This window comes from Ostrinia nubilalis, chromosome 8 (genome assembly GCF_963855985.1).
Source record: "Ostrinia nubilalis chromosome 8, ilOstNubi1.1, whole genome shotgun sequence".
Taxonomy (NCBI): Eukaryota; Metazoa; Arthropoda; class Insecta; order Lepidoptera; family Crambidae; genus Ostrinia; species Ostrinia nubilalis.
In genome coordinates, this window is record NC_087095.1 from 12289326 (window position 1) to 12308224 (window position 18899).

The window sequence follows — 18899 nt, forward strand, 5'->3', positions numbered from 1 at the left end:
AATTAAGTGGCAAGCGATATTATCAGTCCATGCGCACGTAATTTTAATATGGCGTCTACTATGATGGCATTCAATTCAAGCTGAGGAATGCTAAGAGCACTTGTGTTGTCGTGTTAAATATGTGTAAAGTTTGAAACACAAAGTTATGTAAACATTGACGTCACAAAGTTTTCAAACAAATTAAAAGTTGAGTGCAAACTTTGAAGTGGCATTCAGCGTGTAAACCAGTCGCTGTAACGGAAATCTGGCGTCTTTGCCCACACGTGCCGGTGCAACCTGCTGAGGATCAAGGGCGATGGGGCCTACACACGCTTCGATAGACAGCGAAAAGAATTTCGGACTATTATAACGAGCCGAGCGCGCACGACCGCGGCCGAGATGCGACCGAGCGCGGTCACACGACGCCACTTCTCTATCAGCGGCCGTCTCCCTCCCGCCTCCGCCCGCCTCCCACGGCCAGCGCGGCGCCGCGGCGAGCGGAATTCGCACCAAACGCCGCGCCTCGCGACGTAGTTCAGTGTACGTGCGACCGCTCGCGGCCCAAGACGATACGCCGCAACACGCGCGCCACTCAGTTTATTACGCAGTTGCCACAACCACTACCGCGTGGACACTTTCAAACAACCTCACAGTGCAACAAACAACTTCAGAGGACTACACGACCACGCGAAAGTAGTGTGCAACCTCTAAACGCGACCAGTGATAACTCTTATCAGTGTGGAAAAGTTGTAAAGTGCCAGTCGAACTAGGAAGGACGCCGAATTTGCGCAGTGACAACAGTTCGGGACTCACGACCCTTGTGACTGTCGCGTCCAAACAGTTTTTCGTGTTTTTTGACAATTCTAGCCACGTTACAAGGTTATCGCGCCTCTAGTCCGCAAGTGATGAATTGGAAAATCGGCGCGTAGTCGCTCACGTGGTCGCGCCCCGCCCCCGCTCGCCCGCGCTTATATTTAGCGAAAATCGCCTCTCTGGAGCGGCCCGACGGCCGAAGCTCTGCGCACATACATAGCTGTTTATGAACAGTGAGACGCCACATGTTATTGGCTTCGAATAACAGAGCCGATAAGGACAAGACAGATAACCTCTGCGGACCGCGGCGAAGTCCGGCGACGTTCTGGAAATAGAAAGAAATCTTGAAAAATCAGAAAGGAGAGCGCGCTGAGATGCTAATGGCCGGTGCCGGCACGCGCCGATGAGCGCTCGGTCCGACACACCTTCCAAAAAATTCCACTGATCGAAATCGCGGCGGCGTAATGTCTATACAGGGGAGCGGCGGGTTCCAGAGCCCGTGGTCGTCGCAGACGGGGCTGGCGGAGCTGGACGGCGCCATGGGCGAGCTGGAGCCGCTGGGCGAGCTGACGGAGGTGGGCTTCGAGCCGCAGACGCGCGCGCGCTCCAACACGTGGCCGCTGCCCCGGCCCGACAACTACGTGGAGCCCTGCGACGACGCCGGCTCCAAGAAGAACTCCAACCAGAACCTGGCGGGTAAATATCACTTGTCCGCCGATAGTGGGGTCGCGGTCGCGATACGCGCGGCTATTTAGGTCGCCCACGTACCCGACGCCCCGTTCGTGTACGAGCCCAATAACAAAATAACATTGGAGAAGTCACGATATTTAACAGAACGATAAAAAATGCCTAAATAATACTCACGTTGAAACTTCCAGTAATACTCTGTTTACAAATTAAACTGGGATAGATAATAAAAGTCGTATGTTATATCGCTGAAGATAACAATAATCTGAAAAAGAAGTAAACAAAACAAAGGCAATGTCATGAATAACAAGATTTTGTTATTCATTCAGTTAGACTTTAGTCGGCTGACAAATAGACGCTCGTTTGAACATAACTTTATGCAAGTCAAGAGTAACTGAGACCTCATTAACAAATACATCAAGTCAGGAGCTAATATCCTGTTACCGACACTAATAATAATGCAGAGATAAGCATAATATTTTGCAAATGCATTTTGAATTGTGTGCAGACTAAACGAAATTATTGAATGTGAATCTAATTTGATACAACAACAATAATATTGCTAGTAGCCGTTAACTTTTGCCTTCGTATAATATTATTCCTACCTTCTATGAATATTCATGGAGTTGTCAAATATCTTGGAATAAATGCCTATAATATTAAATTAATACTGTGGCTCTAAATAACAAACCAAATATACTTTAAATAACATAAATAACAACTATAGTACAATAACACGTAATGGGACCTGGAGAATCCAGAATCGTATGGTTATTTGTATTAGATGACGTATAAACTGATTATAGAGAATCGTCATTACGCACTAAACGGTGATAAGTAACGTTTGTTTATTTACTTACAATGTTTGTGTAGGCTTTCCCAAAACAAGTCAAATTACCAGTGAAAATGAATACGAGGAAAACGTTAGTAAGTTCTTGCGAGCTTTAGTAATAATAAACTCTAGTAATACTGCATTCAATATAGTTTGTAAATGTGTATATGCGGAAAATATTTAAAATTAATCATTGTTGTATAAACTAGATAATTACGTTTGCAATATTAAGTTAAAATTAGTCCAAATAGACCTATAAAAAGGTTCAAAACACAAATAATAACGTAACCACTATCGATAATTAAATTCTACTACGTCTAGCCCTCGTCGTCTTAATAAGGAAACCGGTAAAAGTAAAAGAAAAATAATTTGTAAGCTGATAACAGTACGGCTGACACGAATGATCAAAATACAAAAAAGGTAAGCGGAAAATTCACTCAAATAAAACTTACTGCCTTGACTCTTTTCGAAATACTGGCCATATAAAAGTTAAGTCCACAAACGAAGAAAAAGATGACTTGAAAAAAAAAACAGAAAGACTACGACGTTCCAATCTTGATTTAAACTTAAGAATAAATTCAAGCCTCGTAGAATTTCAATATTTTGACCAATCACGGGATTGAATCTATTCATGAGTGTAGATTATACTTTAGACTCGTTTCATAATAAGGAACCATGACTTGGCTTTCCTCGAGGTAAGAATGAATAGGCATGCTTAGTAGGCAAGTATTTCTAAACTGCATCTACTCTTAACACCAGTTGAAAACATAATTGAAAGATATTAGAGAAGCAATGATAACCCTTGCTGGTTTGCAATATGCAAAAGTGATATAAAAAGGGAAGTTAGTATAAATAATTAAATAAAATAATAAAAAACATACAGATGAGAAATAATTGGTGGAACAGAAGAGATAAGTAATAAAAATGTGAAATTTTGATAAATAGGGATAAACTGATAATTAATATTCTTAATTTATGATAGAAACAAATTTACAATGGATCAAATATTAACACGTGCTGTATCTTTTTCGTAAAGTTCATAACTTCATATTATAATAGAATATGGAAAGTGCAGTCGTAAGTTAACAATGTTTCATGAAAATTTGGCGTGTAAAAAGTTCACAAAAGTCATCCTCGTCATAAATGACATTGTCTCAATGTAGGCGTTTTTTTGTAAAGAATACTCACTTACCTATTTCCTCATATTTATTTTGAACAACTGAAATTCTACAGTTTAACCGTTCCGTTGCAAAATATGGCGAAACGAAACTAAGGCTGGATTACACCATCTTACTTTAACAGTAATTATAACAACCGGCGTTTTTTGTATGGAATTTGACAGATTTTTTACTTTTATCAAAGTCGTTAAAGTCAAAGTAAGATGGTGCAACTCAGCCTTAAAGGGAGTGAACTTGATCATAATTAAATTTCCCTAATAATAATGGCTAGGCAATCGTATGAATTTAGTTAATAGTTGAATTATGCAAATATTATGCTGATAGAAGATACGAGTGAAATCTATTTGGATCCAGTTTGAAAAAGAAAAATACAATTTCCATAAATCGAAACCTATCAACAGCTTGATAATGTGCACCTTATTTTAGTAATATACCCTTTACGACAGTCGCAATTTGTTTCAATTATTTCTTAACCTTATTGCTGAAAAAAAAAACACTTAAAATTTAAGATTCACTTACCAGGGGATTCATAGGATGTACGCACAAACCTGTCGTTTTAACCCTTAACCAGGGCCTAAAAAAAAGTCATTGGTTTTCAACGGTATCTTGTTAAGGATTAGTTGACCCATGTCATGTACCTCATGATTTAGGCGAAGTTGCACCACCTAACTTTAACCGTAACAATAACGATAACAGGTATCTTTGTATGGAGTTTGACAGATTTTTGACGTTTGTTAAAGTTTAATTAATATGGTGCAACCCAGCCTAAGTAGTGATAATAATTAGACGCAACAGGTGTCATGGCAGTCTACAGTTATAATTTAACTTATAATGACATAATATTCATGACGTTACAACGCCCAGTAAGGACTGTAATTTACGACATTTGCACTATGATTGATCTACGAGTAAGTTATGTCCTAAGAAAAACGCATAAAAACTAAATAGATAAAAATGTAGTGGAGGGATTGATCGTTGTTTCTTTGCGAGATTGAAACAGACTGGTAAATTAGTAATTTAGAAACTTCTAGAATAATGGTAGATTGCTACAATTTGTTTATTTCCCACGCCAGAAATGCGGTATAAAAATCTGAGGAATAGAACTTTAAGGGAACCTAAAGCAAAGGCATTATTTTTCTATGTTCCTTTCTTTGGAAAATTGTATTCATCCTGAGAAACCTTGAAAGTGAATAAATGTTGACTGACTATAATCTATTCTAGGGGCTTGTACTCACAGCCTTTCATCCGTAGATCAAAGGAGCGTTTTCTTTGTTGAGTTCTTAAAACCAATATTTTTTTATATAAATACCAAATTATTATTGTGAAGCTAAGTAAACAGGATTTGGTGAAATGGTATAACGAACTGGCAATGGCAACGTCTGGGTTGGCAAACTAGTACCTAATGCTCAAGTTCTAAGTTTCTAACACTGTGATGACATAATTTATAATAGGTAAATAATTTGAACATCACCTGTACGTCGTCCTGTACCATATTAACTAGAAAACGGATTAAATTCCATCCACGAATGCATATTAAGCCAGCAGACTATTCTACCCTATGAGTCAGATTATAGGGAAGGTAAAATATTAGCATATTCCAAAATTATCGGTTTAACGTCAGACTTGATGTCTTCTTCTTCTATCGTAATGGTTGTAACTCCCTTACACCTTATAAAAATGTACCATACATACTTTTAACTGGCTGGACGACAGCTTTTCGGCCAAACAGGATTCATTGATGAAAAAAAAGAAAATTATCAAATTAATCAATGAAACTGGGTAAACTGTTAAGGTTCGGCCAAACCAAAGTGCAGCCTGCGTGCGATGGCGATCAGATGTCGTAATTTGTAACGATGAGTTCACATCAACGCGTCATGTCATTGGTCGCGGCGATCTATGCACGCGCAGTGATCGCCATCGCCGACGCGAGCTGCACGCGTTGGTTTGGCCGAAGCTTTAATGCGTTTCTTGACGTTTCAGGAGCCCCACCCCTACCGTCATCGGTAGGCGCCAAAAAGAACTCCTCGCGCCGGAATGCCTGGGGGAACCTCTCGTACGCCGATCTCATCACGCAAGCCATAACCTCAGCTCCTGAGAACCGCCTCACTCTGTCTCAGATATACGAGTGGATGGTCCAGAATGTGCCATATTTTAAGGATAAGGGGGACAGCAACTCGTCAGCAGGATGGAAGGTATTGTGAACATTTTTATATTTGCTCGTATTTTCTCATGTTGTGCAATTCATGAAAAGTTTTAGGTTGTAGTGTAGTAAGACTAGCCGATGAGGAAACAAGGGAATAAAAACTAAAAAGCTTTTCAGTTCAGAAATTTTCTGAAAAAAAAAAATTGTTATTGTGAACTTTTTTTTAGTGGTTGCCACGAGGACTGTAAACAATGCAAATGAAAAGTAACTAATAATAATCCGCTTTCTAGTATTCGTAAACTGTTTACGTTTGTCTATGCGTTTTCCGCGAACTAACGCGTTCAACGCTTCAAAATGTTCTTAAGGGCATTCCTCAGATGATTCACTTGGCATCAGTCCACCGGGCTTAGACAAAACGTCTTGTAGGCCCCCTTATTTTTAAAATCGAGAATTATACGAGTATTATGATGTTCACTTTCGATATTACAATTCGAAATTAAGTTGACTTATTTTTGGACGAATGCATTTAATTTTGGATGCAGGGTTTAAGCTTAGAGTTTTGCATACAAGTGTGCTATTTTTGACACAAGTATGACTTCATTATTAAACGTTTTGTTACTAGCTTTAAATGTTGTTTCCACAGTTGGTTAACTGTGATCATTACTTTGAACTTTGTTATTTCCATTACGTTTCGTGCTATCATCCATTACATTGTTAGATTTATTTATTATTATAATATTTTAGCTCATTTGGTTGTCATCCTTTTATAAAATGTATGTCTTCTTCTACAGTATGATTTAACAAACTGTATTTTCCTCGTTACATATAATTTAGTTAATATACTGATGATTTCCTTAAATTGCATCATTAGAATAATTAGATTTACATAAGTAGGTAAATACCTACATACCTAGTTTAAATTTATGAATTTGCGATGTCAGATTTAAACAACTTAGTGAAATCTACATTAAACATTACAGAAAACAAAGCCTATAAAGAATTAAAATCAACTTACTTTTGCTAAAAATAACAGGAAACTGCATAATCATAGAGTGTGAAGCGCGTTAAGTCTGTGCAATTTTTCTAAGAATTACTTACTACGCATTTTGGTCAAACTGCGCACTGGCCGGTTATCTCTATGACACCACAGATATAGATGATAAAAAAAGTATAATTCATAAAAGAACTACTTAGATCGATCCTGTTTGTTGGGCAGATAAAATTAATACATTGATGAATACCGTTGCGTATGTAATAAAAAAAAGTCAACGATACCAGTTTGAAATTCGAACAACTTTCGCGCGGAACAATGTGGTATCTATTTATACGTTCCCATCGATATTTGCGTCTCTAGTCAATTGAAACGGCTTATTGAAGATTTGCGTATTGCCACGAACTCGCCGACCTTCGGAGCGTACCCATGGCATTGATTAATGTTTACGCATACAATGCCCATTCAACTGCTACGATCGTGCTGCGTGAATATAGAATTAATGACCGCGGAATAAAGACCAGATTATGTCAGTACTCATGATGAGCATTGTAAGCTTAGTTAATTAGCAAAGTGCTCAATGCGTCGCATTCTTACGCGACAGTTGTTGATATGTGTGAAAAAGACGAATAATGTGCCGCCACCTCCCAGGTGAATGAATTGTAAATGGCTTACATGTGCTCACTAATTTTCTAGCTGCCGATAAAATTTGGTGTCCGCGTTATCAGAATCAACGAATTTTTTTCTAAGATAAATTTTGCAAGAATATCTTATCGGAACGTATCGATTTTCGGTGGGTACTTTTATGACATAAGTGAAAATTTAATCCGATTTTATCTATGTGATTGTGTAACCTATATTTTGCGAAGACTACACGTGTTTGGTATAAAAAATCAAATGGAATGCAGTGTATTTCCAATAGGTACATTTTTTACTTTTACGGTTAAATGATGAATTTATTTAGCGATAAGTGCCATTCCAAATTTTTGTGTTTTTGTGATTAGCAGTTGTGGGAATATTCTCTACCATTTGCCTACGTCTTAGCGCATCCCTCAGGATGTAAGCTAATTCCTGAAAAAGTTGACTATTCTATACATTAAACATTATGCTAGTTTCTTGTGCGTAGGTTTAATTTATTTTTTACTTAAAACTCCAGTTACATCCGAATAAACGTTGCACTTTCAGTTTTTATGTTAAAATAAGTCATATCGGCGATCACTTTTTACAATAAATTGTGATAACTTAAGGTTCAGCCAAACCAATCATCAATCGCGATCAATACTTTTAAGTCTGATCGCCATCGTCATCGCCATCATCCACTCCGGCTACACGCGTTGGTTTGGTCGAAACTTTATTGAATTTTCTGTAACATATGGCAAACTATAAATATTGTACGTATATTAATATGGCTATCCAAATATTTTACACGTCCGACGTCGATTGTCGCCGTACCTAGCAATGCGCGAAAATGGCCACTCGTATTCGACTTATAAATTCGGTAGTCCACGTGAATAACAAATCGGGGCTACCGTTACACTCACCGTTAGGATGGCTCGGATCTACTCCTTTGCTCAAATATGTTTAACAGGACAAGATTACTACCGGACCGCTTGTCTTGTCACCCGATTGTAGAAAGGAGGACCTATTTTTTTATTTTATGTATATCTTGGACACCCACAAGGTGGACCGACGACATCGTAAAGGTAGCAGGGAAGCGCTGAACGCAGGCCGCTACCAATCGATCAACATGGAAAACATTGGGGGAGGCCTATGTTCAGCAGTGGACATCATATGGCTGAAATGATGATGATGATGATGATATCCTGGACACTATACTACAACTTGGCCTGGTAAATTTTGAAACAATGGCTTTTTAAGTGACAGTTAGGTGGCATACATACAGGATCTACCGGACCGTTTGTCACCCGATTGTAGAAAGGAGGATCTATTTTTTTAAATTATATTTTATCTTGGACACTATACTACAACTTGGCCTGCTAAATTTTGAAAAGAAAAATGGCTTCTTAAGACCTGACATAGTTAGGTGGCATACATACACAGGATACCGGACCGCTTGTCACCCGGTTGTGGGAACAAGAACCTATTTTTTTGAATTATTGGATACTACGATTCGGCTTGGTGAATTTCGAAAGGAATGGTTGTATTCGTTCTTGCCTCGTAAGTGACATAGTTAGGTGACATACATACGTATCACTTAGTAAATTAAAAAAAAGTTTCAGTCGATTTTCCAAAATTGAACTATTAAAATTTTCACATTTTCCAACGCGTCATTCTTTGGGTCACCAATTGTAGATTTTTAATAGGAAAAGTACTGTATTTTACAAAAATATTTAACTACTAGCACTAAAATATTTAAATTCTAGTGACTATTGTATGAATGATCGTCATTACGGTTTTATCAAGACTGAGCAAATATAGCATTCGTTATCACCGCAAGATGGCGCGCGAGTGAATCAATGTAACCTCAATTACTTATTAAGAAAGGTCTCGGAAATTTCCAACGATTAGGTAAGATTATAATATCTGCGGAAACTAATGTTTGTAAAGCAATCTGTAGCAATTAACGGAGTTTAGGTATCATTGATATTGTGACGTGATAGTACTATCTGTTTTCAATGCACGAAATGAGGACTGCTCCCATCCTTTTGACTTATTTTTGAGAGTCCGATATTAGGCAATTTTCCATATAAATTCCCGTTTCCCCGTTTTTAACTACACACTGCCAAAAGGCATAGCGTGGCCATTAAAAAAAAAAGATACTGGTCTCAACTCAACAACCATTATAAAAACTTTTTTTTTTTTTTAATGACTGTTTTCTCCCCGTGTTGTCAGAAATCGATCGTTTTATTAAGTTATTTATCGACAGTTTTTTGTTTTTTTTTTATCTGTTTTGTTTGTACACTATACAGGCTAAATTATAATAATATTTGATGAACTCTTTAGTTTGGAGTTTTTTTTCTGTAGAACAGAAGAGAGAATCTTGTAATGTAAATAATTTGTATAAAATAAAGTCACCTGTTATTTTAAATTTTACACGGAAACTTCTTGTAGAATATGAAACCATTTAATATTCATAGTTTTTATGTTAATGAACCGCAGTTGTCAGTTTTGGATAAATTATTTAATGAAGTTCCAAAATCACGAAAATCCAAGGAATTTTGTATGTAATTTAAGTAGGTAATCAAAATGAGAAACACATCATTCAAAATTAAATTGAATTTACATATTCGTTGTAGCATTTAGCATATTCTTAATGCATCAATAAAGTGATTTTGAATGATTTATTATGATCAATGTCACACATGAACATAATTGAATTTTTCAAATCAATAATTATAATGACTTTATTTAATATAATTCATTTACAGTAATTATTATTATTAGGATTAGTGATAACTGTTTTCAATCATTATTTATCGATAAAAACCGCATCCTTCGAATATGTAAAGGTGCAAAATTAATTCTAGTTCGATCTGAATAAAGGTGACAATAGTAGTAGCACGACCGTACCTTGGAAATACCCACAGTTGATAGAATACATAATCATACATATATTTACTTTTCTTACAGTCTTACATGTTCTTGCCTGTAGCAAGTGATTTATACACTTACCTACTCGTAAGTAGGTACCTATATCGTTTTCATAAAAAAAATCAACTTTTGTTCGTCACTTGTTTCATATTATTAAACATCCCGTCATTTATAATGGCGGGATGAATCCGTGCGTAATGCGTTACGCTTTTGTTTTTTGACGGAAAACCTTTTTACTTGTAAATCAAATTGCTATCTATGGCCCCAACTTTATAAGATTTTAATTAATTTGTTTTACATAATGTTTAGGTAGTTTGATAAAGAATATCCCGAATTCGCGTTAACTGGGTCTCTTTCTTAGACATTCTAACTGCTGACTGTATAAAAAGTAGTTGTCTGGATATAATTAGATTTCCCAGTTCTTAGAATTATTATTCAAAATCTATACTATCCAGCTCAATTTTAGTCTAACGCGACTTAATTGACTTGGTTAATTAAATTTGATCCTAAAATCAAGTTAAGTCGCTTCTCCTTAAATCCCTCCGTAGTAATTCGTCCTACCCACACATTGCTGTCAGTGCAAACATCACAATCATCCCAAATTAGTCAATCTTGAACCCGTATCTTAAACTAAACAAAGTTTTAAACTTTCCCTGCGTCCGAAGTCAATATGTTATCTTCAAACGGTATTATCAAGGGCAAATTATCGCTTGCGGTATGCCTTCGGCGAGCTCCCAAGCGAGGGGTCGTAATGACTCGTTATACATTGCCCACTTTGATACGATTGGTACAAGGTATTTATGTGCTAAAGCAGCAATATAGATAAAACTCAAAGGACAGTCGTTGTCAAAAATCAGTGGCGGTGTCGGCGGTGGCGGGCCGATAAGATATGAAAATATGTAGTTATTACCTACTTATTATTACTGCTGCTTTAGATTGAAGCTATACCGGGTGGTAGAAACTCAGAAAAAATCTGTACTGGATGTAATATAGGTAATTTTATCTACGAAACAACGGTTTTATTCCCGCAGTAGGCTGGAAAAACGATTGCAAAAACGAAAATTGCAAAAATTTCCAGTAATTTCAGATTTTATATTGTTCTTGGATGTGAGCTGAAACAACGGTTATTTTTATAGGACAATCAGATTGATTGATTCAATCTGCCTTTAAAAAATAACGCCAAAAGGAGGTAATATACACGAGTAAAACTACGCAGAAAACATTCCACTCATTGTAGCTTCGAAAATAATGTTTTTTCGGAATTTTCGCTCGTTTAAAAGCCTTCCAAAATTACCTTGAACTCATACGTAGAACTTACTTATCACACACTATCAACTTGTCCTCAATTTTTTTCTAAAAAAAACCGTCAAACGTAACCGCTGGCAGCTACAGCTACATGTAAATAAATATCTTTATCTACCTGAAAATGAAAACCTGAAAAAGTCTAATACTTACTTCATTGTCTTATTATGCGTATTACGCAAGCAACACTCATTAAAATACAAATTTAAGAAATATTTACTATGACTTCTTTTTTTTTCGCCTTAAATAAGTAATCTACTTACCAATACTGACTTAAGTACACATCAACTGACGGCTATAATTACCGAGTCTAGAAAGTTTGAAATTTAAATCTCTTTTGAAACGTAAGAAATATTCGTAATTAGATTTACATTTGTGAAATTCTTTCATTTTTATTTATTTCATTTTCGTAGCAGCCCTGCCGTTGGAACAAAACACTTTGTTTTGGAACATTATTTGCGGAACAATATGATATAAGCGTTTACGTTGTAATGTTTGACACGTGTGTGCTACTCTCCCATTCAGACGTCCGTTGATGGTTATGATCCTGTTTTTCTTCATAAAACAAGAAATGCTTGAACCATGACACATGTTCTACTAGTAGAACAGTCGTATTAGGATGATGTGTCACGTATAGTACATTTTTTATCACATCTAAAATTAGTTTATGCGTTTTGTATGCCTGTATCGTCCACGCTACGTTCGTATCGCAAAGATGCGAAGTAAATGCAAATTGTTTGTGTGCACAGTACAACAGTTAAATGGTCTAGATATAAGTCGCACGACATGCAATCGCAATTTATACCTTATGATCATATTAATAAAAAATAAAATAGTAATGTAGGTATAATGCTACATTTCGAGTGCTTGGTGAAAATAACACAGAAAAAACAGAAGACGGTTGTAGTATTTTTACAAATAAGGATCTATTATGTAACTTTCCACTGGACTGAGTCAAATCTCGATAAGTAAGCAATCGGAATTATACTAAACTTTGCACCCAAAATAAAACCCTACGAATTACAGGTGGACTCAAGAATGAAATCAACAGGCAATATCAATTTTCCGCTTTAAAATATGAAAAATATAAATCAAAATTTTCAAATAAACTTCCACCCGAAACTCGTAACGAGTTTACTTAACCTTGGCAATAAATTCTTCGATACATTTTGTTCCACTTTGATATAAAGGAATAGAGGGGTTGCAATACTGGCAATACTGCACACCACCTTGCTCTGATTGATTTATACGTCTTGTTTGTCACAGAGCCGATTTATTTGAATTCCTGCCAGGGCTTGGTAGCCAGAGGATTAATATCGGGCAGACCTCCTCCATATCCCCGAGTTTCGGCTATAATTCAATATTTCAGGACGGGACCACGCCGAATTAACATACAAACGTCAATCGTTCCATGAATAAAAAATGTATTGGATTTAGTCAAATGAGTCGCTATCGGGCGTTTAGTGTTGGGCCCCAAACTGCTTATAGCGGAAATATAAAATGCGTATTACTGATTTGGATTTGGACCGAACGCACGCTGGGTTGTGACGACACGCGAGCTCGGGGTTGCCATATAACATAAATTAGTGCGTGAAGGGAAAATATTAGGAATCCGGATTCGGGTAGTAAAATTGAATGCAGCAGAGTAGGAATTATTATTTTCTTTTTTAGGTTACATCGCTTTTTTTCGTTGCTTTTACGTTAGATTTTGTTCTTTTCGTAAATTCTTCAAAACGTTGACTATTTAATAAAGTAATTTTTATAAGTTTTAAAAACTGAGTTTAACCTGTTACCATTATTTCTTTGATATAAAAGTGGCGCTGTGAGCTGGCAATAAAAAGTATACTTTGAATTACTTAATTGCAAACGAGATCAAAGTGCGACGAAATGCAATCAACTCTTTTTAATAAAACTAATAAATGAAAAAAACGTTATAGCGCGAGAAGAAAGTTCAACGGCGGTTTCTCACTATGTCTAGAAAAACTTTATTAAAACTATATTAGCAATATTTCGTTCGGTTATGTTATGAAATTACATTTGTAAACACCTATGTTATTTATTCTAACTTTGCTAAGCTAAAGAATTTGTAAATTAGCCTTATCACTTTTGATAAAAGAAAATCACCGAATTTCACCAATCACCAAACTATTGTGTAACAATTTTATACTAAGACTGAGTTACCACTTAACTTTAAACGTAACTTTATCGATAACCGGTGTGTTATGTATGGAGTTTGACAGATTTCTGACGTTTGTTAAAGTTATTGTAAGATGGTGCAACCCAGCCTAAGAAAGTTATTAAGAAAACTCGACTATAAGAACACGTGCAACATTATTTTACTAAAATAGTTTAGAAAAATCTACGAGCGTTTCAATAATAAGACCCCAAATGAACTGCCAACGAAATATTCCATGACAACGCATTCAGAGACCGGTTCAATATTAACTGTAGATGAGGTTATTATGGCCGCTGCGTGTACGCACAAGTGCTGAACAGTTCCGTTTAATCATACATCTTGAGATAATAACGTAAAAATTGCAAACATTTATAAATTTTGATGATATTGTTTTACTTTCATGTTAAAAAAATAATATTTTTTTGGTGCTTTTTCACCTTAGTCCATCCGTGATATACGTGCAACGGTGCAGAAGGATCTGGAGCTAAAAAAAATTAAGCATTGGTGTTGAAATTTTCTACGCGCTCCAGAATAAAACACCCCAGCTACTAAATTTTAATGTTGAAATTCAACTGACGCCGTACCACCTCTTTTATCGATAAAAAAATCGAAATTTTCGATTATTACTCGATTCACATCATCTCACTATTAACAATTAACTTCTAATAGCGGTTGCAATGAAACATTTCCTCGGATGCCGTTGACGTCATTATAGAAAATGAACCTTAAGTTGTAGGTCGTAAGGCGAAACGTCAATTAAGCAATTAAAGGGCCGCGACCTTAATTAGCGATCTTAATAATACCGTTTAATCATGAAATTATGAATGCGATTATAGTTGATTTCCGACGACGTCTGCCCACTGGCGACCTTTGGCTTTTTTACTCGAAATAGTCTTAGGCCAAGTTGGATCTTACTTTAACAGTAGGTAACTATAATTCGGTCATCATCATTTCAGCCACATGCAGGACGTTCACTGCTAAACATAGGTAGACCTCCTTTAAAGATTAGCCAAATCTTTGGCGCCCTTGGGCTTATGATATATTTTGACTAAGTTAAAAATTTTGTAAAGGAAGCCCTATTTCATGCCGAAAGCACATAGTTCACATATAAGCTCAGACACATTCCAACGATTTATCAAACATTGATGATTAATTACATAAACCAACATAATAATATTTTGGGACATTTATAAATAGTACAAAAATAATATGTAAGTAGTTCGGTTGCGAAGTTAGATTTATATCACATTTAATTTAAGTAATCTACCGATAGATATAACTTCCCAATCTACGATACTCCGCAACATTCCTATACGCACTAATTTTAACTGTTCCAAATTCTCTGTCCCCATCAAAAATATTTACGTGGCGTTTTCCTCAAACGATGAAGATATCTCCAATGTACAGTCGCTCGAACGGTGTGTAATTAATTTTATATCTTATTGCTAAAGTAGTAGAGCTGGTATTTTTTTTGTTGACTGTACTAGAGTAGGTATTATTAACACAACCGGTCGTGGCGGGTGATTATGTAAATTAAGATTACGTCTCGCTTATAAAGATCATACTGTAAGTAAAATGACTAATTTATCGAGCACACAAGGTCAGTTTCGACATCAAAGAAAAACTCGCTTCTTCAAACTACGTACGGATCCTTGATTCTTAATCATTTGATGTGCATACTTTATTTATATTACTAGCTTTTACCGGCGGCTTTGCCCGCGTCTATTTAGAACTGTCACTAAAAATATTTTTTTCTTCGCACACGTGTATAATACACCTACATTTAAACTTTCCTCTTGAATCATTCGTTCTAATAATGAAAAAAAAAACATCATCAAAATCCGATGCCTAGTTTAAAAGATCTAAAACGTAGCGACTTTGTTTAATTATGCTATGATCACAATAATAATGAGTTTTCATATCGCTGGCATTTAGATAGATTCTTCATACTTATTCACTTCCTATTTTACCCTTCAAGAAATAATAATTATTATTTTCGAAAAATGTAGAGCATCATACTCTATACTCCAATCTCTCTCTATCAAATTAATCAAAATTTCAGTTTCAGGTTCAGTTGTTTATTCATGAAAAGACAATACAGACAGACAGACAGAGTTCCTTTCGCATTTATAATATAAGCATGGATTATTGAACAATATCAATTTGATTGTGGATGATGCTTTGAAGGGCATATTAAAAACTCGCGTGAATATGTTAGATAAGTATTTTTAGTTGTGTTTATAACTTTTACAATAGTATTTTTCCAGTCACCTTCCGGTGACATTAGGCAAGAGTTACTTATTTCGATGTATTCTAAAAATAGTTTTCTCAAATGTAACCATCGAAGGAGTTTAAACTACGCATTTGGTTAGTTAATTCGACTTTATTTAAATTAACACCTATGCGGGTAATCTATAAGATTTGTACCTAACAGTACGACCATATTTTGTTGTAGACTGTAAAAAATACTACATATTTTGACTATACAGGGTGTTTGGTAAATGGGTATATGCAGTCGTCCGTACTTTTATTACTACTCGAAACGTAATTTCGGACGAGTTGTACCAAAAATAACTGGAGTAAAACATTAATAATGACCTAATGAGTCAATAGCATTTCCGTTAATCTACTCATTAGACACCTCTTCGAGCCCAGCTATAGTCTGCCACTAATTACAACTAACACCTAATTACCGATTATAGCGGACGTTTTATTAATTGGAGCGCTGAGTTTTCTGAATTACCTGAGGTAGTACTTCTCGTAATTTTTTATATTATTAAGAATGTGCCTTATCCTACTAATATTATAAATGCGAAAGTTTGGATGTCTAGATGTCTGGATATCTGGATGTTTGTTACTCTTTCACGCAAAAAGAAAGAAACGGATTTTGATGAAACTTTACAGTATTATTGTTTACTAGCGGCCGCCCGCGACTTCGTACGCGTGGATCCCGTTTTACCCCCTTCATCTATCTTACGCAGTTTAGATTTTTTCATACAAATGTTTTTTCCCGCTAACTCCCGTTCCCGTGGGAATTTTGCAATATCCTGTTGTAACTAAGCTTTAAGTTTACTAAGGTACCTGCATGCCAAATTTCAAGCGTCTAACTTAAGCGGTTTAGATTTTTCATACAAAAGGATTTTCCCGCTAATTCCCGTTCCCGTGGGAATTCCTAAGTATACTATAACCTGCCCAGGAGTATGAAGAATAATTGTACCAAGTTTTGTTAAAATCCGTCGAGTAGTTTTTGTTTCTATAAGGAACATACAGACAGACAGACAGACAAAAAATTTACTGATTGCATTTTTGGCATCAGTATCGATCACTAATCACCCCCTGATAGTTATTTTGAAAATATATTTCATGTACAGAATTGACCTCTCTACAGATTTATTATAAGTATAGATAACCCAGAATAACATATAGGCTACTAGCTTTCCGCCCGCGGCTTCGCCCGCGTGGAATTTTGTCTGTCACAGAAAAACTTAATCGCGCGCGTCCCTGTTTCGAAAACCGGGATAAAAACTATCCTATGTCCTTTCCCGGGACTCAAACTATCTCTATGCCAAATTTCAACAAAATCAGTTCAGTGGTTTAGGCGTGAAAGAGAGACAGACAGACAGACAGAGTTACTTTCGCATTTATAATATTAGTATAGATAATAATTTACGACGATCTGTGTGAATCTTATAGTTCGAATAAGTTATCGTTCTGATCGCCTACCAGACCTGACCCAACGCCTGAACCGGTTCCACTAGGAGACCAAAGAGAATGCTGACTGGCCAGTCACTACCAACCAGTCTAGACCGAAATACCTACCAAGCATTTAGTACTAAATATAATATCAACACCGCTAAGAGCTGGAAGCAATTATATTTTAATAGAATCAATTTAGTTGATTTACGATCAACTCGTCCAATTTCTATTTGAAATGTTTCAAGATCGAAAAGTTTCGAGGTCGCATAGCTACGGTAGCGAATTCCCCGAAACCACAGCAGGAATTGAACAGTTGAGAATTTCTAACGACCGCGTGCCAAATTATTTACATTGCTTGCAAGACATTTGTTTGGTTTATTAGAGTTAAAAAATGTTCTTATACTTCCAGAAATAATTTTAAAACTAAGCATGTTAAGGTAAATAGTTCGCAAAAGCAAATTATCTTGTGCTCCATTTGTCTCTTTTTTTATATGACCTATCTTTGAGTGAGTGAGAGATAGATTTGATAAATAACAAAATATTTGATAAATATAAAATGCTATTAGATTGAATGAATAAGAAATAACTATGACAATTTCAGTTTTGCCCTTATAATGATAAAAATGACTTCGTGGCTAAGACACAAACCTTATCGTCTTGGCGCGGGTAGGTAAGGATGATAAGTTGATATTTTTAATGTAACTTTCCTATGATTCTCTAAATACACAATGGCTAATCTAGGTATCTTTTTATCAGGTGTAATTAACAAGAATCTAGAATGTAGTCAAGTTTACAATGATAAAAATTTGCGATGCAGTGGGTAGGCTGTTCTGGTTTGCCTGCAACATTGCGTCGGGGAGAAAGTTGATCGATGAGCCTCTCTGATACATTCATATCAACTTGTCTACTTTTTACCCGGTTATTACAACCTCCCGATTTTGTTTTTAAGTTTGTCTTGGACAGGTGCGGTTAGGGTTAAATTCTTAACCACTCCGCGCTATGTAACACTTTTTCTGAGATATTCTGTATCACATTACAGTAATCTGGGCAATCTGGCTCCTCTTTTTAAAGGATTTTGAAGACTAATCTAACAAAACTTTCTGACACTTCAAGTAATACTAATAAATTCGTTTGTTAGTATTCAAAGCTAATGTTACAATCAGTTATCTACGTATGACAAACTTTGGAAATATTAACCACCTTAGTTCGTTCTCGAACCTTCGATATTATGTGTGCACCATGACTGCTCTAACCACCAGATGATAATATTGTCAACTAATTATTGATCAATTTCCGTTGAAGGAAATGAATATAAATTAGTCATATTTAGGTAGTATTAAACCTACTGTGGTAGTATCAATAACAAAACCCGTCATACTGCATTCAAATGCAGATTTTGCTAGCATCTCTGTTGCGTCCTTTATTACATTTTTCTTTCGTAGGTATCTTGTTTCAATCTGGAAATATTGTGTTCAAAAATTCTTTCGTCTTTGGATTTATTCTTAACAAGTTTAACCACAATATAGGTATAGGTATTCTGTACTACATTA

The 18899-nt window shown here is 36.0% G+C and overlaps 1 protein-coding gene across 1 annotated transcript in view; it reads left to right on the forward strand.

The window, feature by feature from the left end:
- The first annotated feature begins 465 nt into the window (after positions 1-465).
- The window catches only part of LOC135073971 (forkhead box protein O), a 127140-nt gene continuing 108706 nt past the window's right edge, over positions 466-18899 (forward strand). Inside the window, exons 1-2 of the mRNA XM_063968243.1 lie at positions 466-1488; positions 5470-5681. Of these exons, the coding sequence (XP_063824313.1) occupies positions 1257-1488; positions 5470-5681 (444 nt within the window). The 5' untranslated portion in view covers positions 466-1256. The remainder of the gene's footprint in view (positions 1489-5469; positions 5682-18899) is intronic.